The sequence below is a fragment of the Crocodylus porosus genome, unplaced genomic scaffold (assembly GCF_001723895.1).
Source record: "Crocodylus porosus isolate Cpor-Errol unplaced genomic scaffold, CroPor_comp1, whole genome shotgun sequence".
NCBI lineage: Eukaryota > Metazoa > Chordata > Crocodylia > Crocodylidae > Crocodylus > Crocodylus porosus.
Window position 1 is genome coordinate 16112152 of NW_017728915.1, and position 18433 is coordinate 16130584.

The 18433-nt window shown below is 41.8% G+C and overlaps 1 protein-coding gene across 2 annotated transcripts in view; it reads right to left on the reverse strand.

Moving 5' to 3' along the window:
* ADCY7 (adenylate cyclase 7) overlaps nucleotides 1-18433 on the reverse strand; it is a 66159-nt gene that overhangs the window by 35828 nt on the left and 11898 nt on the right. For both annotated transcript variants that reach the window (XM_019535743.1, XM_019535742.1), the window contains exons 4-8: nucleotides 18105-18254; nucleotides 12813-12961; nucleotides 10282-10393; nucleotides 5521-5648; nucleotides 4575-4733 (exon numbers count right to left, since the gene is read on the reverse strand). In XM_019535743.1, the coding sequence (XP_019391288.1) occupies nucleotides 4575-4733; nucleotides 5521-5648; nucleotides 10282-10393; nucleotides 12813-12961; nucleotides 18105-18254 (698 nt within the window). The remainder of the gene's footprint in view (nucleotides 1-4574; nucleotides 4734-5520; nucleotides 5649-10281; nucleotides 10394-12812; nucleotides 12962-18104; nucleotides 18255-18433) is intronic.

The window sequence follows — 18433 nt, forward strand, 5'->3', positions numbered from 1 at the left end:
CCTCTTGCTGTCTCCTGATTGGTGGATGGTTCAACCAATCAAAACAGAAACATTTCAAGCCTGGGACTCAACCCAAGCTCCAAAAAGGCAAGCTTGCTATACTAGTACAAATAACAGCTGGTCTAAAAGCTCAGATTTCAATATAACAATGGTTAGTTTGGCGCACAGCAACAAAATCTTTGTCTTGACACAAATTTTCTGCATTCCACACCTTTTGGGCACTGAAAATTCATGACTTGTAAAACTGTCCTCCAGTTACTTAAGTAATTACAATACACCTTCTGGTCAGCTGCAACAGTAAAATAGATAAAATTCATCATCTGTTTTCACATAGTTCTGGTTTAGCATAAGGTTTTCAGAAGTGCTCAGCCTAGCTGTTTCCAAGTGAAATAATTTTTCCACTGACTTCAATGGGAACCAGGTGCTTTGGAAATCCCACCCAGACAGTACAAGCACTGTAAAACCAGCAGCCTTCCTGGAAGGCACTTAATTTAACTTCTTATGAAATGGAAGACTTATTCCAGTCAAGTAATTGTAAAATTGTGAAATACATAACAGACCAGTGCTTAACACATTGAAAAGTGCAGTGCTAGTGTCTTTTCTCAGCACCAGCAGGCTATGGCAATTAAATCTTTTACAGATAAGCAAATGAGTACCTAGATGTTAATAAGGTAATAAAACCAAGCTGTAGCTATGACCCTAAAAAGGGCTATGAAAAATACATCATCTTACCTCCTTTCTACATGTAGGCATGCTTGCCTACTTTACCAACAACAAGAAAAAGTATGTTTTACAACTCTTGGCTCCTGTTAGCCTTGCATCATCTATGTAGTTAGAGCAGTGTCCCTGGATTCTACTGCAGCTAGCATACCAGCTATTCAAGCTCTAATTCAAGGGTAGGCAACCCCCAGCATGCATGCCAGTGTGGTACACCAAAGGCATTTTGCTTTACACATGCACGTTTAGGTGGATGGCAGCTGGAAGGGGCCCAATCCTTGTTGTGGCAGTACAGCCCCAGCCCTTTCCACACCATCCGCGCCAAGGCATGCATGCACCCACTGCCAGCAACAAGCTGGGCCGGGGCCCTGCAGACCCTGATGCAGCTGCTTGCAGATACCCCACTGCCTGCTGTGAGCAGCCTGGGCTCTGTGGCAGGGAGCAGGGGCATGTTCAGGGCCTGGGTCAGCTATGGCAGGCAGCCAGGAAGCTGCAAGCAGCTGCAACAGGGTCCATGGAACCCTAGCCCGGCTTGTTGCTGGCAGCAGGTACACGTGCACCTAGAAGCAGACAGCAGGCTATGCCCTCACAACAAGGATCGTGCCCCTTGTGGCTCCCCTACCATCCGCACCCGGCATGCTAACAGCTTACAAGTCGAGGTTGCGGGTGTTTTTGGCACTCTTTCCAAAAACACTGCTGACCCCTGATCTGATTATTCTGCTTTCTGGCTACATATATCAGTACAGTCTCACTTTCAGATCCCTGCTGAGTTTCCAGTAAATATATCTTAATACTTTAAGCTGAACAGATTTTATCTCAAAGTCACTGAGGCAGATGGCAACAGGGAACCCCAGCTATGCTGGGTTTAGAAACACTGACAAGAGACACCTGTGCACTAAGGTTTACAGATTTAAATAATAAACAAACAGAGTTGTCATTCTATCCAATGTAACTGGATTTGCACAGACTACCATAGCCCCTGCAAGTCAGATTCATTATGGCCAAGTACAGACATTTAGAAAACCAAAGCCTAAATTGATTAAATCTTTGCAGGTTAGTTTAACTTGAGTAGATTGAATTGATTTGCAAGTGAACAGACATTCACTTCTCATTCCGGAAATGCAGGCACATGCTTGCAGTGGCTCAGGCAAGAAGCCGCAGCCAGAAGGCTGGAAGGAAGCTGAGCTGAGGTGGGGCATGGCCAGGCCCTGCTGAGTATGATTGGAGATGGGTTTAAACCCTCGCCCTGGCCTGCACGGTCTCCAGCTAGGGCATGCCTGGAGAGGGGAAGAGGGAAGCAGCCCTTGCCAGTCTTGTCCCCAAGCAATAGGGGGCACGGGCAGATGCCAGCCCCAGTCAGCATCCAGCAGCATGAGGTGAAGCGGGCTAGGGAGGAGGAGACCCCCAGCCAGGATTTGCCTGGCTTCCCCTCCCTTGCCCCCACTCACGGCTTGAGCAGCAAGGGATGTAGCTGGACGCAGGCCTGAGGCAAAGCAAGGGGTCAGGAAGGGGATTAAACCCCCACTCCCTCCCCCTCCTGCCAGCACAGGACCCCAGCCGGGGTCTGCCTGGCTTTCTGCCTCCTGGCCCTTCCTTCCCTCCTTCAGGGGCAAGTGGAAGGGGGAAACCAGGCAGACCCCAGCTGGAGTCCTGTACCGGTGAGAGGGGTGGGGGAAACTGGATTAAAGCCTATTTCCCCGCCTCACCCTGCTGGTCCTGGCCAGGCATGACCATGCCCCATGCTCTCCACTGGAGCATGGAGCAGGGTGGGAGGAGGGCAGAAGTATGGTAGACTCCCACACACAGACCTGGACTGGGGATCTCACTGGCCATGGAGGAGGTTTAAACCCCCCTCCCTCCTCTCCATGTGAACCTGCTGGCCCATGCCCCCTGCCCCCTCCACTCTAGCAAAGGAAAAGTCTGGCAGGCGCTGCTCTCCAGCCCAGTTTCCCACCCCACCGCCTTGTCAGCCAGCCCTCACTGCTATAGCTAGGGAGCAGAGGGCAGGGCCAATCCTGCTCTGCCAAAACAGACAGCACAGCCTGCTCCAGGGCTGCAAAGCATCCTGGGATGCTGAGGGACTGTGATTTAACTTGAACCAGAAAGGGGTCTGGGACAAAAGTTCTATAAAGATGTTTGACCCAAATCAGTTAAGTCTGATACTACATTCAATCACATTTATTTTGAACCAGTTTTGGACATTTTGAAACTGGTTTATGTGCACTGAACTTCTGTTCTGTTATGAGTTTAAGCCAATTTCTGATCACTTAAACCAGTTTGTGTGCGGCTTCTGTCCCCACCCTTGGGGACAGGCAAGAGGAAAGAGCTGGAATTAATTTCCTTGGTGCTTGGTGAACTGGCTCACTTGCTGAAAATAGACCATAGAACTCCAGCTCTCATATCAGCATTTATGAAGGTTTCCCTCAACAACTGCAGGGGTTAGGTTCCTGAAAGTTCCCGTGGTTGGCAAAACCATGGTTGGCAAGACAAAAGGCTTATGGGAAAAATGACAGATGGCAGGCTGATGCGTGGCCACGGAAAACTGGTTACTCAAAACTGTACACTGTGGTAGCTAAAATGGTATCTAGAATATTAAGCATGGATACTCAAAACCATGGTTGGCAAAACCTGTATCATTATGCTGACCGTGCAATCTTGTTGCTGTGCATAACCGTATCTATAATATCATAACATACAGGCATGTGACTTGCAAGATAATCAACTTGTTCCCAAAATGTAACATTAGGCAGAGGCAGAAGGGTGCAGGGGACAGGACATTGACTGGGAGTCCAAAGACATGGGCTACACGCTAGATGTCTCCAGGAAATCGCTTCACCTTTTTTCATCTCAGTCCCCCTCCAGCCTGAGTTTGCATAGTCTGTTTGGATGATATATATTTTTGGGACTATCTCCTGATGTGCTTTGATCATAATACAAACAATAATCATCAGTGTGCATGTGCAACTCACAGTATGAATTTCAGTTATTAGTTACAGTTATTGGAAAATGAAAGTTGCTTCTTTCTAAATAAATAAATAATAAATAGCTGCATTTAAAACAGATTTTTATTACATGCTATTTTTATTGAGTACTGAAGAAAGGCAGCATGGAAAAACAGACAGGGCACTAGCCTGTGAGCCAAAAGAAAACAGTTCTGTTCCCAGGTCCTTCTACTAACTGCTCCCCCCGCCCCCCAACTCTGGGCAAGTCACTTCACAGGTCTGCCTCATTTTCTTCATCTACAAAAGTTATATCAACAAACATACTTTCCTTTGTAAAATGCTTTGCCACCCGCTGATGAAAAGTACTGCATGGAGAGAACCATTATAGACGATCAACACAAAATTACAATTTATACATCAAATGCCTGCCTTGGGTTTCTGGATCTAATTATAGCCCTCAATTTTTAAAATTATATACGCATACGCATGTGTACACATGCTCATGCCTGGCTTATGTTATCAACAGAAACACTACGTAAATATACAACACCGAGTTGTCTACTGAAGCACTGTGTGTGTGTTTCTTTATCAAATCACAAATCTAGATATCTTCATGTATAATATGAATTGAATAGGTCAGTATACAGTATGCTACTAGACACAAAATTTAAGAGATTCCAGAAAAGTCAAAAGCTGCATAAGTGGCATTCATTCACACAAGATTACAACTATCTAATTCTACAATTTCTATAGATAATTTCTAGAGGGAAATTATCAGACAATGCCAATATTTTAAACAGCTGTAATAAATCCACATTTTTGCCCATTTATAACCTCCCTTATTCATAGTTCCAGAAACAGCTATGAAAACCTTCCTTATGGAACTGAAGCAGCACTGAAATCAAAGATCCTTACCCAGGTACTCCTGCAGATTCCATACGATTTGCCAAGGAAACATCATGAGACCAAACATCATATTGCCATTTCCGGAGTCCGATCACACCACAAAGCACATTCCCAGAATGAATACCAACTCTCATATTGATATCTACTCCAGTAGCTTCTCTCACTTGCCTATGGGAGAAGGAAATTACTAGATAATTAACAATCTTCTCAGACATATACTTTCCTCCATAGTACTTGATTGTTTTCCACTTACTGGAAAACACATGTAAAACCGAAAACTGCTGAAGACAGTAAAAAAAAAGTAGAGAAGTGTTATAATTAACCAAAGATACTCTTCATCAAGAGTTCCTGTGATCTGTGTATTTTTAAATGTTATTACATATAATAATACTGTGGCTATGATCTTCCAAAGACAGAATAAACAAATGAATGAAATCTCAGCTAACTGCAGATAGGGGTTCAAAACAGTAATGTCTTTTGCATTCAGATTAGAATACAGATTTGAATCAGTCTCATGCTGATAAGAATTCAGCCTGGGATTGTCAAAAGCCCTTAGCAGTCATGTAAAATGGCTCCCACTGAAGTCAAGGGGAATGGATTTAGGCCAACTGAATGCTTTTAGAAATATCACCCTTAGGCTACACTTTGCACAATTTCAGATAAAAGGTTTTTAAAGAAGATAATTAAGTCTCATTGGCTCCCTAAATGTATCTTATGTACAATTAAAACATTCTGTGCTACCTGAATATCAGCTAGATGCTATAGATAACTTTCTCAAGTACTGGCACCTTGATTGAGAATCATTATTCCAAACTGGCCACAGCACAGGCTAAGAATGACCTTATCCAATAGCTTCATAGCTTTCTTAAAAAAAAAAAAAAAAAATCAACACTGCAATACAAAGCTATAGTCATATATTCTGGGTGTACGTTATTAAGTTTGTTACTATACATACTTTATAGCTTCACACATGTCAAGTCCCATTTTCACACAATTCCTGGCATGAACTGGTAACGATACAGGTAGGCCTGAGACACAGTAATAACAGTCTCCCAAAATTTTTATTCTCATGCATTCATTTTCCTGCCAAATCAAAACAAAGAACAATAATGGGGAGGGGGAACATTGCAGATAGGCACATAGCACAGGAGCAATCCATTGTCAGTACTGCTAGGAGAAAAGTTTGGCCCCATTTCATGTTGGCTGAAATCAAAGAAACTCTCCCTCTCCCTTCAAAATCAAAGAGGTTTCTTATTTTTGTTTCCTCTTGCCTTTATCACTTCTGAATTACTAAAATAAACCCTAAATAAACTTAAAGCCAGAAATCTGTAAAAAGGCTTCATTAAAAGAGTCAGAAACCTATCACCTGAAGGACAAAACCTATTTCTTTTACTGGGGTTTTCATTATGAGAAAAACATTAAAAAATAGCATATTTACTTAGGGTGAGTAGAATCTTGAAACACTAGCTGAGTAGATGAAGTATTGTGTCTTATCACAATGCTAGCTAAGACTTGGGGGAAAGAAATAAGGAACAAAATAATCACACCAGCAACTTTGCTGAAGATATTTTCAGTTGACTGAAGAGGGAAGCCAACATGCATGACACTTCTCCACTGCTAGAAGCTAACCACAGGGCAGCAATTCAGTTGAGACTGCTGTTCTTTATTGCCAGTAGAAGAGCAAAAAGTGATTTCTTGTGATGTTTAGCCTCAAGACATTCATTTAGATTAAAAAACATTTTGGAAAAGGGAAGACTAATCAGGCACTCACAGAACAATGAGAGAACACCCCATGTTCTCTATTATCTTGGACCACCCTGCAGATTCTCAGTATAACCACGACAGTAGCGAGGCAGCCACATACCTGTTCTGTTTAACAAATTATAGGGGGAGGTATGTTTTTATGGTTAAGGTGCTAGACTGAGACTCCAAAGAATTGGGCTCAATTCCCAGCTATGCCATGGATTTTTTTTAGGTAATTTGGGGAAAAATCACTTAGTCTCTCTATGCTTCTATTACATATTTGTGAAATAAAGAACAATAGTTTTTTCTTTTTTGGCCTGGCATGACTTGATTCCTAAAACATCTTCAATCTTTACTCAGGCTTTTCTTCTCACAAGCAAAACACTACAAGTATAATATAATCCTATCATAGCTTTCTTGTACTCCATCATTTATCTTCAAAGTATAACCCTTGTCCAGACGTACTGAAATACCCAAGAAAATTAAGTTGAATTCTGCAATGAACTTAAGTTTGGTCTTATTTTCATTAAATTTTTCCATCATTTTGTTTTAAAAACATCCATTTTGATTACTGTATATTTATGTAGCCACGTTTCTCATCTCTCAAAATGTTATGAAATCAGGGTGATACGCTAGGTAAAACAGGGCTAAAAAATTTTGCAGGGCTTAATGAAAACTATTTTCAGACTTTTTGCAAAAGTCCAAACTTTTTACATTTCTTCAGCTCAAACCTCTTATCTACTGGTGCTGATAGTAGGATAACTTGTAACATATACAGTGTATTTATACTAGAAAGTTAGACGTGGAATGCCAAGATCATTTTTCTGAAATATTATATAAAAATAAACTCTACTATTATAAAGACAATTCAGCCATTAACTTTTCTGAAAATTCAAACAATGCTCAGTTATCTTTTCAATTCATTTTCACAAAGTTTCTATTTTTACCTTAACTTCTGCAGCACAAAAAAAGCTCACGGCAACTGAAATAACAGTTATATCAGGCCATGTATTCATAAGGCTTAGTGTACAATATGGCTTTTAATGAAAAAGTTACTATGACCTACTCAGTCTTCAGTGTTTGTGACGTTTTAATGGGAACTGAATTCATGGAAGTATTATATGAAAAACTAAAACTGTGGGAAAGGATGACTTATTCTTTAAAAGGTTTTAACCATGTACTTATGCTATTTTAACACTAATGATACAGCACATTTAACAATTTAATTTGACCCCATCCGTCAAGATTTAATTAAATCACTTTCATAAAGCTCCTTCTGTTTAAATGATTTATAGCAAAATGACATAATACTTTAACAGCAGTTAAAATTTATAATTTCTCCTGCCTACTTCATAGAAATTTTTAGAACTTCACCAACAAAAGATTTTACAAGCCCATTAAAATCTTCTATCTAGGCTTCAGTTATATGCATAACTCAAAATATATTTGTTTCCAAGTCAAACAAAGATCTTTAAAAATAACATTCTACCTGCTTTTATACATTGTTTTGTCGCCTACTGTAAGCCACCCTGAATCAAATAAATAAATGAAACTCAAGCACTGGAAGTTCTGAAAGGCAGGCACTGATCTTTGCTTGTTCTTCAGCAAGAATACATTTCTAGAATCAGAATTTAGCTAGTTTTTTTTTTTGTCTGGTCACACAGGACACAACAGAATGAATGCAGCTTTACTCTTTTAAAGCTGTATCACCTTCACAGGGTTCAGAGCAGAAAAATCATTACACGGGACTAGGCACAAACAAAGAACAGACCAGTGCCATTCTTAAGACTCCAGCAGTAACTGAATCCTGCAAACCTTTGCTGCCAACATTTGGTCTACTGACTCCAACAGCACCGTAGTGGTAAGGAGTCTTTGCGGAATTAAATACTTGCTGCAGCAGTCCCATTTCATCTCTATGCATAACTAGAAGTCTGAAATTGGATGTAGCAGAGTTTACTCTAAGATGTAAACAACAGGAAACTGAATTATGAGGCTGTTCTGAGGTGCTAGAAACATCTTAAACTGTAAGTGCAAAGTTAATTACCAGACTTCAGAGTTGGGGGTGCAGTTTCCTGCTTTTTGTATTTTAGAAAACATTATTCTGTACGATGCTGCCAGCAACTTTCAAGCCAGACTAGCACTGAGCACTGCGTTCATCAATCCACATTTCTGGCCTTACTGATCAGCCCCAGGAACTGCTTCCTCTATTTAGCCAAGGGGTGGGCAAAATACAGCCCATGGGCTGTATTCAGCCTGCAAATTGATCCTATCCAGCCCGCTGACCACTACCAGGAGCCTGAGGAGGGAGGGCTGTTCCATGCATTTCTCTGTTCTGCCACAGCTGGAGTTGGCCCACACTGGGATGCACGCAGACTCCTAGTTAACCTAGTAACCAACTCATCCAGTAGATGTAGCAGCATTCAGCTCCTCATCCTCATCTCATCTCTGAATAAGAATCATCTAGCTGAAATACCCAGCAACCTAATCCCAATGCCTAGACCAAGAAAAGGAGTAGTAAGGGGTAAAGTCTCAAGAAACTCCCAGAGTTAACTGAACAGCAAGCCAAGAAACTGACAGAAGCCAGTCAGGAGCACTGCACTTATGAGACTAAAGCCCACCCCATATTGCAGCCTATTTGTGATCAAGACCAGGGCTGTCCAATGGACAAGCCACAAGGGGTCACATGCTGCCCCCCACTCCTCCCAAACACATGCACAACCTTCCTGCAGCATGGGCATGCTCCCCCTTTTGCTGCATACAGCTTGGGCAGCCAAGACCTCTCCTAGCTGCCGTGGCAGGAGCAAATGGGGATGTGGAATGGCAGCCAGGCAGGTTGGATGAAGCTCGTGAGCTGCCAGTTGGACAACCTTAATCAAGACACTCACTATGACTTATGCAATTAAGGGGGCAAATATAAATCCGATCTGCTCATATGGACATACAGCTTGCAGGCTTCCCAATCTTCAGTTTAACAGACATTGCACTTGCCGGACACTAACTTTACCACGTTATAATGTTTTTCTTTAACCAATATAGGCACAGATGTGAATGTCTGTGAAAACACTGGGAGACACAGCCCAGGACATCACAAGCAATATCTTTCCTAAGTACTTTCTCTTATCTGTATTAGTCTGACATTTGTAGCACAAAGTATATCAAATACAGATGTCAGACTGTTTTAGTCTACCAGTTTCAGATTGAATTGCGTGCAAGTAACTGACTATTTACAAGAGAGACAGTTGGCTGTGTTAGCCTGAAATCAGAAAGAAGTAAGGGTACATTTGCACCTTACAGACTAACCAAAGTAGATCTATTTGTTGATTTGTCTGTGGATATATGTGAGTGCAATCACTTAATTATACCGCTACTATAATTTCACCTTAGAAAAGAAAAACTTAAGACATTAGAAAAAATAAATCCTTCTCTTTGTGTTACAAGTTCTCTGATAGTTTTTAAGTGTTATTATATAAAACAGTAACAAATAACTCAAAAGTACACTGCAACATTTTCTATTACATAAAAAGCTTTTCAAGAGATCTCAAAGCATCTAGTGGAATCCACTCAACACATCTGTCCAGGATTGTAGATAAATCTTATTATTCCCATTTCATATGTGGGTTAGCCAAACAAAGTTAAGTAAGTCAGAGACTTGTACATTCAGCAGCCAGACCTGAGAGCAGAATCCAGAAAAACTAGCTTAGGTTTTGTCCCAGAAACCATCCTTCTGGCTTTCAAGAAGCTTTCCTGATCTTCTAATGACTTTTAAATTAATTTTACTTTACATTGCCAGGATTTTTATTAGTTGAAAGTCAGGTAAATCAGAATCTCCAGTGGATGCAACCTACCCTGCATTTTGGTCACTGAGGCAGAAGCACTGACTCCTGCCTGACCCCTTTCTTCTGTGAACTACAGAAAAGTTATCATCTCAATGTGGGCAAACACTACTTTTAAAAACTAGAAGTGCAGAACCTACCTTTGCAATTTGATCAAACTTCCCAAAGAGTTCATTCAGCATCACTACCAACTCCTTGGGAGAGCAGTCGCTAGCCAGGCGTGTGAATCCGACAATGTCTGCATAGAGGATGCTGGACAAGGACATAGTATGCAGTCACATTTTAATTAGTTCCTATTAAAATACATGGCTTTTATCTTGCAGTATGTTATGCTTAAAATCTAAAATGCATCTATCAGACAGATTCTTTCATATTCTCTTTCAGAATCAACTCCAGAAGAGACTGAAAGGGCAACATATTTTTTAACTAAATTTGAAACATGGGACTTGAGTCCAGGACACACTATCTTCAAAAACAAAAGAGCTTACTTTGGCACAAAAGCCATCAAAATTTGATTTTTCAGTATCCTAAGGCCATAAAACACTGTTAATGGTGAACTGCCAATGTAATTAAAATAAAAGGCCCAAATTTAACAAATTTAAAACATAGTTTCATAGATGTTAGCGTCGGAAGAGACCTATTAGTCGAGTCCAACCCCCTGCCCTGGGCAGGAATGAGTGCTGGGGTCAGATGACCCCAGGCAGGTGTCTGTCCAATCTCCTCTTAAATACCTCCAAGGAAAGGGACAACACCACCTCCCTTGGAAGCTTATTACATATTTTGGCAACCCTCACAGTAAAGAATTTTTTCCTGATGTCCAATCTGAATTTGCTCTCTTCCAGCTTGTGGCCATTATTTCTAGTTACCCAGACAGGTGCCCTGATAAACACTGCATCCCGTATTTCTTGCTGGCCCTTCCAATGAGTTTGTAGGTAGCTATGAGATCACCTCAGCCTCCTCTTGCAGAGGCTGAAAAGATTCAGGTCCACATAGGGTTTTTTCTGTAGGCCTTTAACCAGATGAATGGCCCTTCTCTGAACCCTCTCCAGGCCATCCACATCCCTCCTGAAGCACAGTGCCCAAAACTGGACGCAGTACTCCAGGTGTGGCCTGACCAGTGCTGCATGGAGGGGAAGTGTCACCTCCTTAGACCCGTTTGTGATGCATCAACTTCTGCAAGAAAGGGTGTGGTTAGCTTTACTTATTACCTCATCATGCTGGTGACTCGCGTTCATTTTGGAGTCGACTACGCAGTTGTGCTACTTAGAATGGTACCTCCTCCCAGGCTATAGGAGTGTTGATGATTCTTCCTCCCCAGGTGCAACACATGACACTTATCCTTGTTAAACTGCATCCTAGTCTGCGAGACCCATTTCCCCAGCCTGTCCAAATCAGCCTGGATTTGCTACCTGCCATCTAGTTTGTGTACCTCAGGGTGCTTTCTACTCCCTCATCCAAGTCACTAATGAAGACATTGAATAGTACGAGTCCCAGGACAGAGCCTTGGGGGACTCTGCTGCCCACATTTCTCCAGGTAGAAACCAAACCAACCACTACCACTCTCTGGGTATGTCCCATAAGCCAATTTTCTACCTACTGGACAGTGTAATAATCTACAATGCAACTGTTTAGTTTATTTATAAGAACTGGGTATGACACCATGTCAAAGGCCTTTTTAAAAACTAGGTAAGTAACATCTATCTCTATTCCTTCATCCAAGCATTTTGTGACCCAGTCGTAAAAGAAACCAGGTTAGTCAGGCAGGATCTGCCTGCTATGAACACATACTGATTGCACCTTAGCATCATTTTACCCACTGATCCCCCACAAATGTGATCCTTAACAATTTTCTCAAAGGTCTTGCCAAGGATAAAGGTGAGACTAACCAGCCTATAGTTACCTGGTTCCTCCTTCCTCCTGTTCTTGAAAACAGGAACCACACATTGGCCCTTTTCCAATCCTCTGGAACCTGTCCTGAGCACCACCAGTGCTCAAACAATTGTGCCAGCGGCTCTGCTATGACTCCAGCTAATTCCCCAAGTACCATAGGATGAAGATCATCAGGACCTGTTGACTTAAATACATTCAACTACTCCAGGTGTCCCTTTACTACATCAGCACGAACAGTTGGTGGGTTGGTATCTATACTGGGCCTACCTAAGGTCCCAATGGGATACGTATTTGTATTCATGTCCAGGAACACAGATGCATTTAGAAGCTCCGCTTTGGCCATCCTATCGGTTACCAGTTGCCCTAGTTCAGCTTGAAGGGACCCTAAGTTACTCTGCACCTTCTTTTTGCTTCCTATGTACTTAAAGAATGACTTTTTGTTATCCTTAACTTTTGCTACCAGCCCAAGCTCCACTTCCGCTTTGGTTCTCCTCCCTGTTTCCCTGCCAGCTCAAGCCAAGCAGGTATACTCCTCCTTGGTGGCAGCCCCCTGCTTCCACAGCCTGTAGGCCTTTTTCCCTCCAGGCTCTCCTGGATTTCCCTGCTTAACATATACTCTTTCCTGTTCTAGCTTTAGCAAATATAGTCTGAACACATGAACATAAATTCTCATTTAAATGGACTGGTATCAACCATGACAATTCTTAACTGTCAATAAAAAGCTAACAGTAAATATGGCATAACTTATTAATATAACAATTTGTAAACTATCTTCACTTACCTGACATTCTGGTGCCTTTTCACATATAGACTATGGAAGTTGTTATCATGTATTTGCCTAGTATCATTGGTTTCTTTGAGTCGCTCTATGATGGCTAGTTTCATTCCCATAGAGATATGAGCTGGCAATATAGATAAAAGCAGGTTTTCCTTGAAGGGAGGAAAGAAAAATAAAAGATGTAATTCTATAAAGTTATCTGGACTTGCCAAGTAGGCAATCTCAGGATTTTAGAAATTGAAAGGAGGGGGTAGAAGAGAGCTTCCTACAGAAGCTTTTGAGTGTTGCAGGTCAGATGTTCAAAAAGTGATTTTGTGTTTATGCTCAAAATCAGAAAATATATTTTCACCAAACTTTGGAAGATGAGTTCTGTGTACTGTTTTTGAATGACAAAAGGACATTTTAAATGCATCTGAACCTGTAACCATCTGTGAACCTATAACTGTGAAAGAAGTGTTCTACCTACTTTCTTTCAGTGTTTGGATAAACTAATGATTATTTTCTGACAACAGTCTCTCTTCACAACTGAGAATGATAAAATCTCATAACTCAAGAGCTCATGATGTAGAAGTAATAGTGTATAAAATATTCAGATCCACATAAATTCTTATTATGGATATATAAAAGTAAAAAATGTAAATTGCATTCCTTGCTGGAGGAGGTATTTGAGCAATTCAAATGTTGAAATACTGGAGGGATACTTTTCTAGAAAATTCTATTACCAAAATGCTAATGCATCTTAAATGAGCTGAGCAATCAAACTCTATCAAAGTAGAGACTTTTGATTGCACCAAAGACAAAGACTTTTTTTCAAAAAAAACTTGTACCACTTGTTTAAGTAAAAGATTAACAAAACTTTGCCCATTTCCCCTGAACAAGTAGACTGGGCCACAGACTGAGGTAAGAGAGTCAAGGAATAAAAAGCAGGAGCAATGGTGTTGAAATTATCTGATGTTCCTGATAAGGAATAAAATGAATAATATCCTTCAGAGCTTACCTGAACTAAAAGGAACAATAAATTCTGTCCACAAATGAGCATGCCCAGAACTATGCAGTATGTTTTTCCACACAAGACTGAAGAGATGGTTAATGCTTTGAAGGATCATGAGCAGCTGGATTTAAGTGAGCCAGGGAAGGGGGAAGGGGGGGGGGGCAGAGTGAATGGAAAGCACCATTAAGTTTTTGAAAACAGTACAATTTCAATAAAATATAAAACAAGAAAATGTAGTGGAAGATGAAAAGTTACACCCGGCAACTTCTTCCTACCAGTGAATTTAGGTGGCTGCCAAAGGTTTGAAGTTCCAAACCTGCAGCAGCCTTTGCAGGGAAAAGGATTTTTCTTCACCCTTGTTCTGGACCAAATAAGATGCACTGTGGCCAGGGGTAGGGAAGTTCTACATTTTAGGTGAAGCATCATGTAACACTTAACAGAAAGATTAGACAGATCTATGGTTTAAGGCCTGCCCCTGAAAAAGGAAGTCAACTTTTCCTCCATTGCTTGTATTGAACATTTGAGAGAGTTAAGATTAGCAAACAATTTACAGTGACAACAGACTCTGATTTTAAAAGGGTAGGGTAGCTCTTCAGTGTGGAAAAAAAAAATGTTACTTCATTTTCTGGACAAGTGGGGCAACCCTGTGCTTTCTCAAATCTCCATGTGGGGCAGGAAAGCATAGAAATGGAAAGCATTAAGTGTCATCAGCAACACAGAAAGGGAAAGAGAAATGGTTGAGCACAACTGTGATTCACGGAGGCAGCCAGGTTACAGAAAGAAAGAAGTTACCATATAAGAATCAATCAAGATCCTTACAAAAAACATGGACAAAATCAATTAAAGGCTTTCGTAGCTGTGAGCTGGGAACAAAGAGCATTTAATGTGAAGACCTTCTTGTAAGTTTTGTAACCTCCTCTCATGGGATAAGTAGAAGAGGGCACATTGTTAATAGGACTGCGCGAAGCTTCAGTCACCAATTCAATTCAAAGTAGATTTGGTGCGATTCAGCAGCTGAACCTCGAAATCCAAATCGAATCAGGAGACCCATTAATCCCTCCAAATCAAATCAGAAGCCTCCAATTCGATTCAGAGAGATTCAATGATTTGGACACAGACACGGCTTTACATGTTTTTTCTATATACCTCAAGGTACCAGGCACAGCTCATGAACACAAATGGTGGGGTGGATGGAGCATCCCACAAGAGTGTGGGGGGGTGTCCCGCGTGCTCCGTGGAGGACCCATGAGCGGACCAGAAATACTTCCAGTCTACTTCCAAGTCCACTGCAGAGCGCGCTGGGGACCCCCCGCCAACCCCCAGCTCAGTGACTGGTGCCTTCTGGGTCTGGGGGGGGCATCTGGAGTTCTGCTGTGGCCAATCACCAAGCCAGGAGGAGGGCAGGGGGGTGGGTTTCCCCATGTGCTCAGCAACAGACCCGGAATGGACCAGAATTACTTCTGGTCCACGGCCAGGTCTGCTGCCAAGCACACTGGGGACCCCCCCCAACACTCTTGTGGGACACTCCATCCAGCCAGCTCAGCATTCACAAGCTGTGTGGTACCTCGAGGTATGTAGAAAAATCATATAAAGCTGTGTCTATGGCCGAATCGCTGATTCTCCAAATCAGCATTGAATCTTCAGAGTCGACCGAATCGAATCAGGACAGCGATCCGAATCAGCCAACTGAATCACTATTCCCAGAATCGGGCGGAATCCAAACTGAATATGGCCTGCTTCGCACCCCCCTAATTGTTAATAGTAATTAACAATTTTCTTTCTTCCAGTTCAGTCAAACTAGTCATTTTCTGCTCCCTGCGTTCAGGTCGCAACTTGTAGATATACTGCATTCAAAATTGGCAGTTCTTAACCCTGTTCCTCTCCAGGACCTCCATCCTATTTAGCATGAGGGAGGAAGATGAAGCAAGGCTCTAAAACAATTTTTGCAACCCCAGTTTCCAAAAATTGAAGATACAGGTTTCAAGATCATTTTTAAACACAGCAACAGTTTGAAGGGTTAACATCTATAATCCAACCAATACTACAAGATTTCCTAGGATTTCTTCTTCCATGTTGACAATTTCCAAATCCTTACATATTTTAATTAGTGGCAGAACACCTGCAACAATACCAAGTGAGCATGGGTTCCTAATCTAAATCAGCAGCAAGATTTTTATTGATTAGTCTTTTCAGGATTGACTTCACTATTAGCATCAAGTATACAACAGTAAAAAGGGCTCAAAGTGGCCAAGAAGAATAGCAAAGATAGTTGGGTACGTACAAAAATAACAGTTTCATAGCTGGTAGGGTCAGAAGGGACCTGAGCAGATCATCAAGTCCGACCCCCTGCCTCAGGCAGGAAAGAGTACTGGGGTCAGACTACCCTGGTGAGGTGTCTATTTAGCCTCCTCCTAAAGACTCCCAGAGTAGGAGTGAGGACCACTTCCCTCAGAAGTTGGTTCCAGATCTTAGCCGCCCACTATGAAGTAGTGCCTCCTGATATCCAACCCGAATCTGCTCTCTGTCAACACATGGCCACTGTTCCTTGTTACTCCCAGTAGTGCTCAGGGGAACAGGGACTCTCCCATTGCCTGCTGGTCTCCTTTGGCCAGTTTATAGACAGCCACCAGCTCCCCTCTCAGCCTTCTCTTGTGGAGGCTGAACAGGTTCAGATCCTGTAGCCTCTCCTCATAGGATCTGCCTGGCTGCCCCCTAATCATGCGGGTGGCCCTCCTCTGGACCCTCTCAATGTTGTCCACATCCCTCCTGAAGTGCGGCGCTCAGAACTGGATGCAGTACTCCAACTGCAGCCTGTTGCATAGAGGGGGAGGATCACCTGCTTGGACCTGCTCGTGATGCATCCGTGGATGCATGACAAGTTACGGTTGGCCTTTCTGACTGCATCCCCACATTGGCGGCCCACGTTCATCTTGGAGTCAAATGACTCTAAGATCCTTTTCTGCCTCTGTGCTGGCGAGAGGGAAGTTCCCCAGCCTGTAAGTATGCTGCTGGTTCTTCCTCCCCAGGTGCAGAACCTTGCACTTGTCAGTGTCCTATTCTCATCTGTCCACCTCTGTAACCTGTCCAGATCTGATTGCAGCTTGTCTCTCCCCTCTACAATGCCCACCTCCCTCCACATCTTAATGTCATCTGCAAATTTGAACAAAGTGCTATTCACCCCCTCGTCCAAGTCACTGATGAAGATGTTGAACAGTGCGGGCCCAAGGACCGAGTCCTGTGGAACCCCACTGCCCACATCTTTCCAGGTTGAAAAAGACCCATCTGCCACCACTCTCTGGGTACGGCCCTCCAGCCAACTGGCGACCCATCTGACCATGTAGGGATCGACACCAGTTGCCTAATTTTTTACTGAGAATCACCTAACAAAGAAGTCAAAGGAACTTACAGCTCCTAAATTTGCACAAGTAAAATGGACCCATAAAGGTCAAATACAAGAGAGGCTTAACAGCTGATCAGTCACACCATAATCAAGACAAGACAAATCTTCTGCCGCTCTACTGTTCTTTTGCGGTTTTCTTTTTTACAACTAAACATCATTGCTAACTTACAATAGAGTTACCGTTACCTCCTACATTCGTATGAATGCCAAAATTTCACAGCACTTAACAATACTCACTTCTAACAATGACTTCTAAAACAAGCAATTATTTGCCACTTCTAAAATGCTGGTAGCATATTTATTTTACACAATACTGTGCATTTACTTGCTTAGCTACTTTACAAATAGATCTATTTCTGTGCTAGTAGAGAATCATTTTCTGAGGCAAGGAACATACTCTTTAAGGAGAGAATAAGACTACAGAATTTCTAACATCTGATAACTGACTAAAGAAAGTAGAATTATTAATTAAATTAACTTCAAAGGAATTTTCATCTGTACTAACCTAAAAATTAAAGTTTCTTTTTATCTGAATTGCTGACATTCTTTTCCTAAAATAATACAATTTGATATAACTAAAGAAATCGGTCACATTCCTCTGGTAGCACAATAGGACTGCAACACGTTACTTGTACATGACAGACATGCATTGCAGAATGATTTCAGTCTCTGGAACTCCTTTCCATTTACAGGTTTTAATTATTAAGACAAGTCATACATTAATCAGCTTGCTCCCTTAATTTCCTCTCTCTCTTGTCAGTGTCACAATTTTTTTTTTGACAAGAAGAGTGCATAACAGGGATCAGTTTGAGCCTGTCAGTGCATATCCATCATAAACCTTACAAAATTATATTCGACACTCAAAAGATGACATGCAACTCCTGTAAGAGATTCTTTCATTCACCTGTTGCCTCTTTTCAATCTTCAGTTTCATTCGGACTTGAATGCACTTCAAAGTATATCTGTACAAATCCCATGAAGCATCCTGCATTCGATACTTGTGAAACGCACCCATCAGGTTACCACAGAGAAAAATGACAGCATTGGCAAGCAACTGCAAGGGAAGAAAACATACTTAAGTAATGCAGAACAGTCACCAGTTGGCACTACATACTGAAGTGATATTAACTGTTTTTTGGCTACTACATACCAAAACATTTACATTTTTCTCATCCTTTCACACAAGCAAATTACTACCACATTTTTGCACTAATCAGTGTGCATCTATTAAAC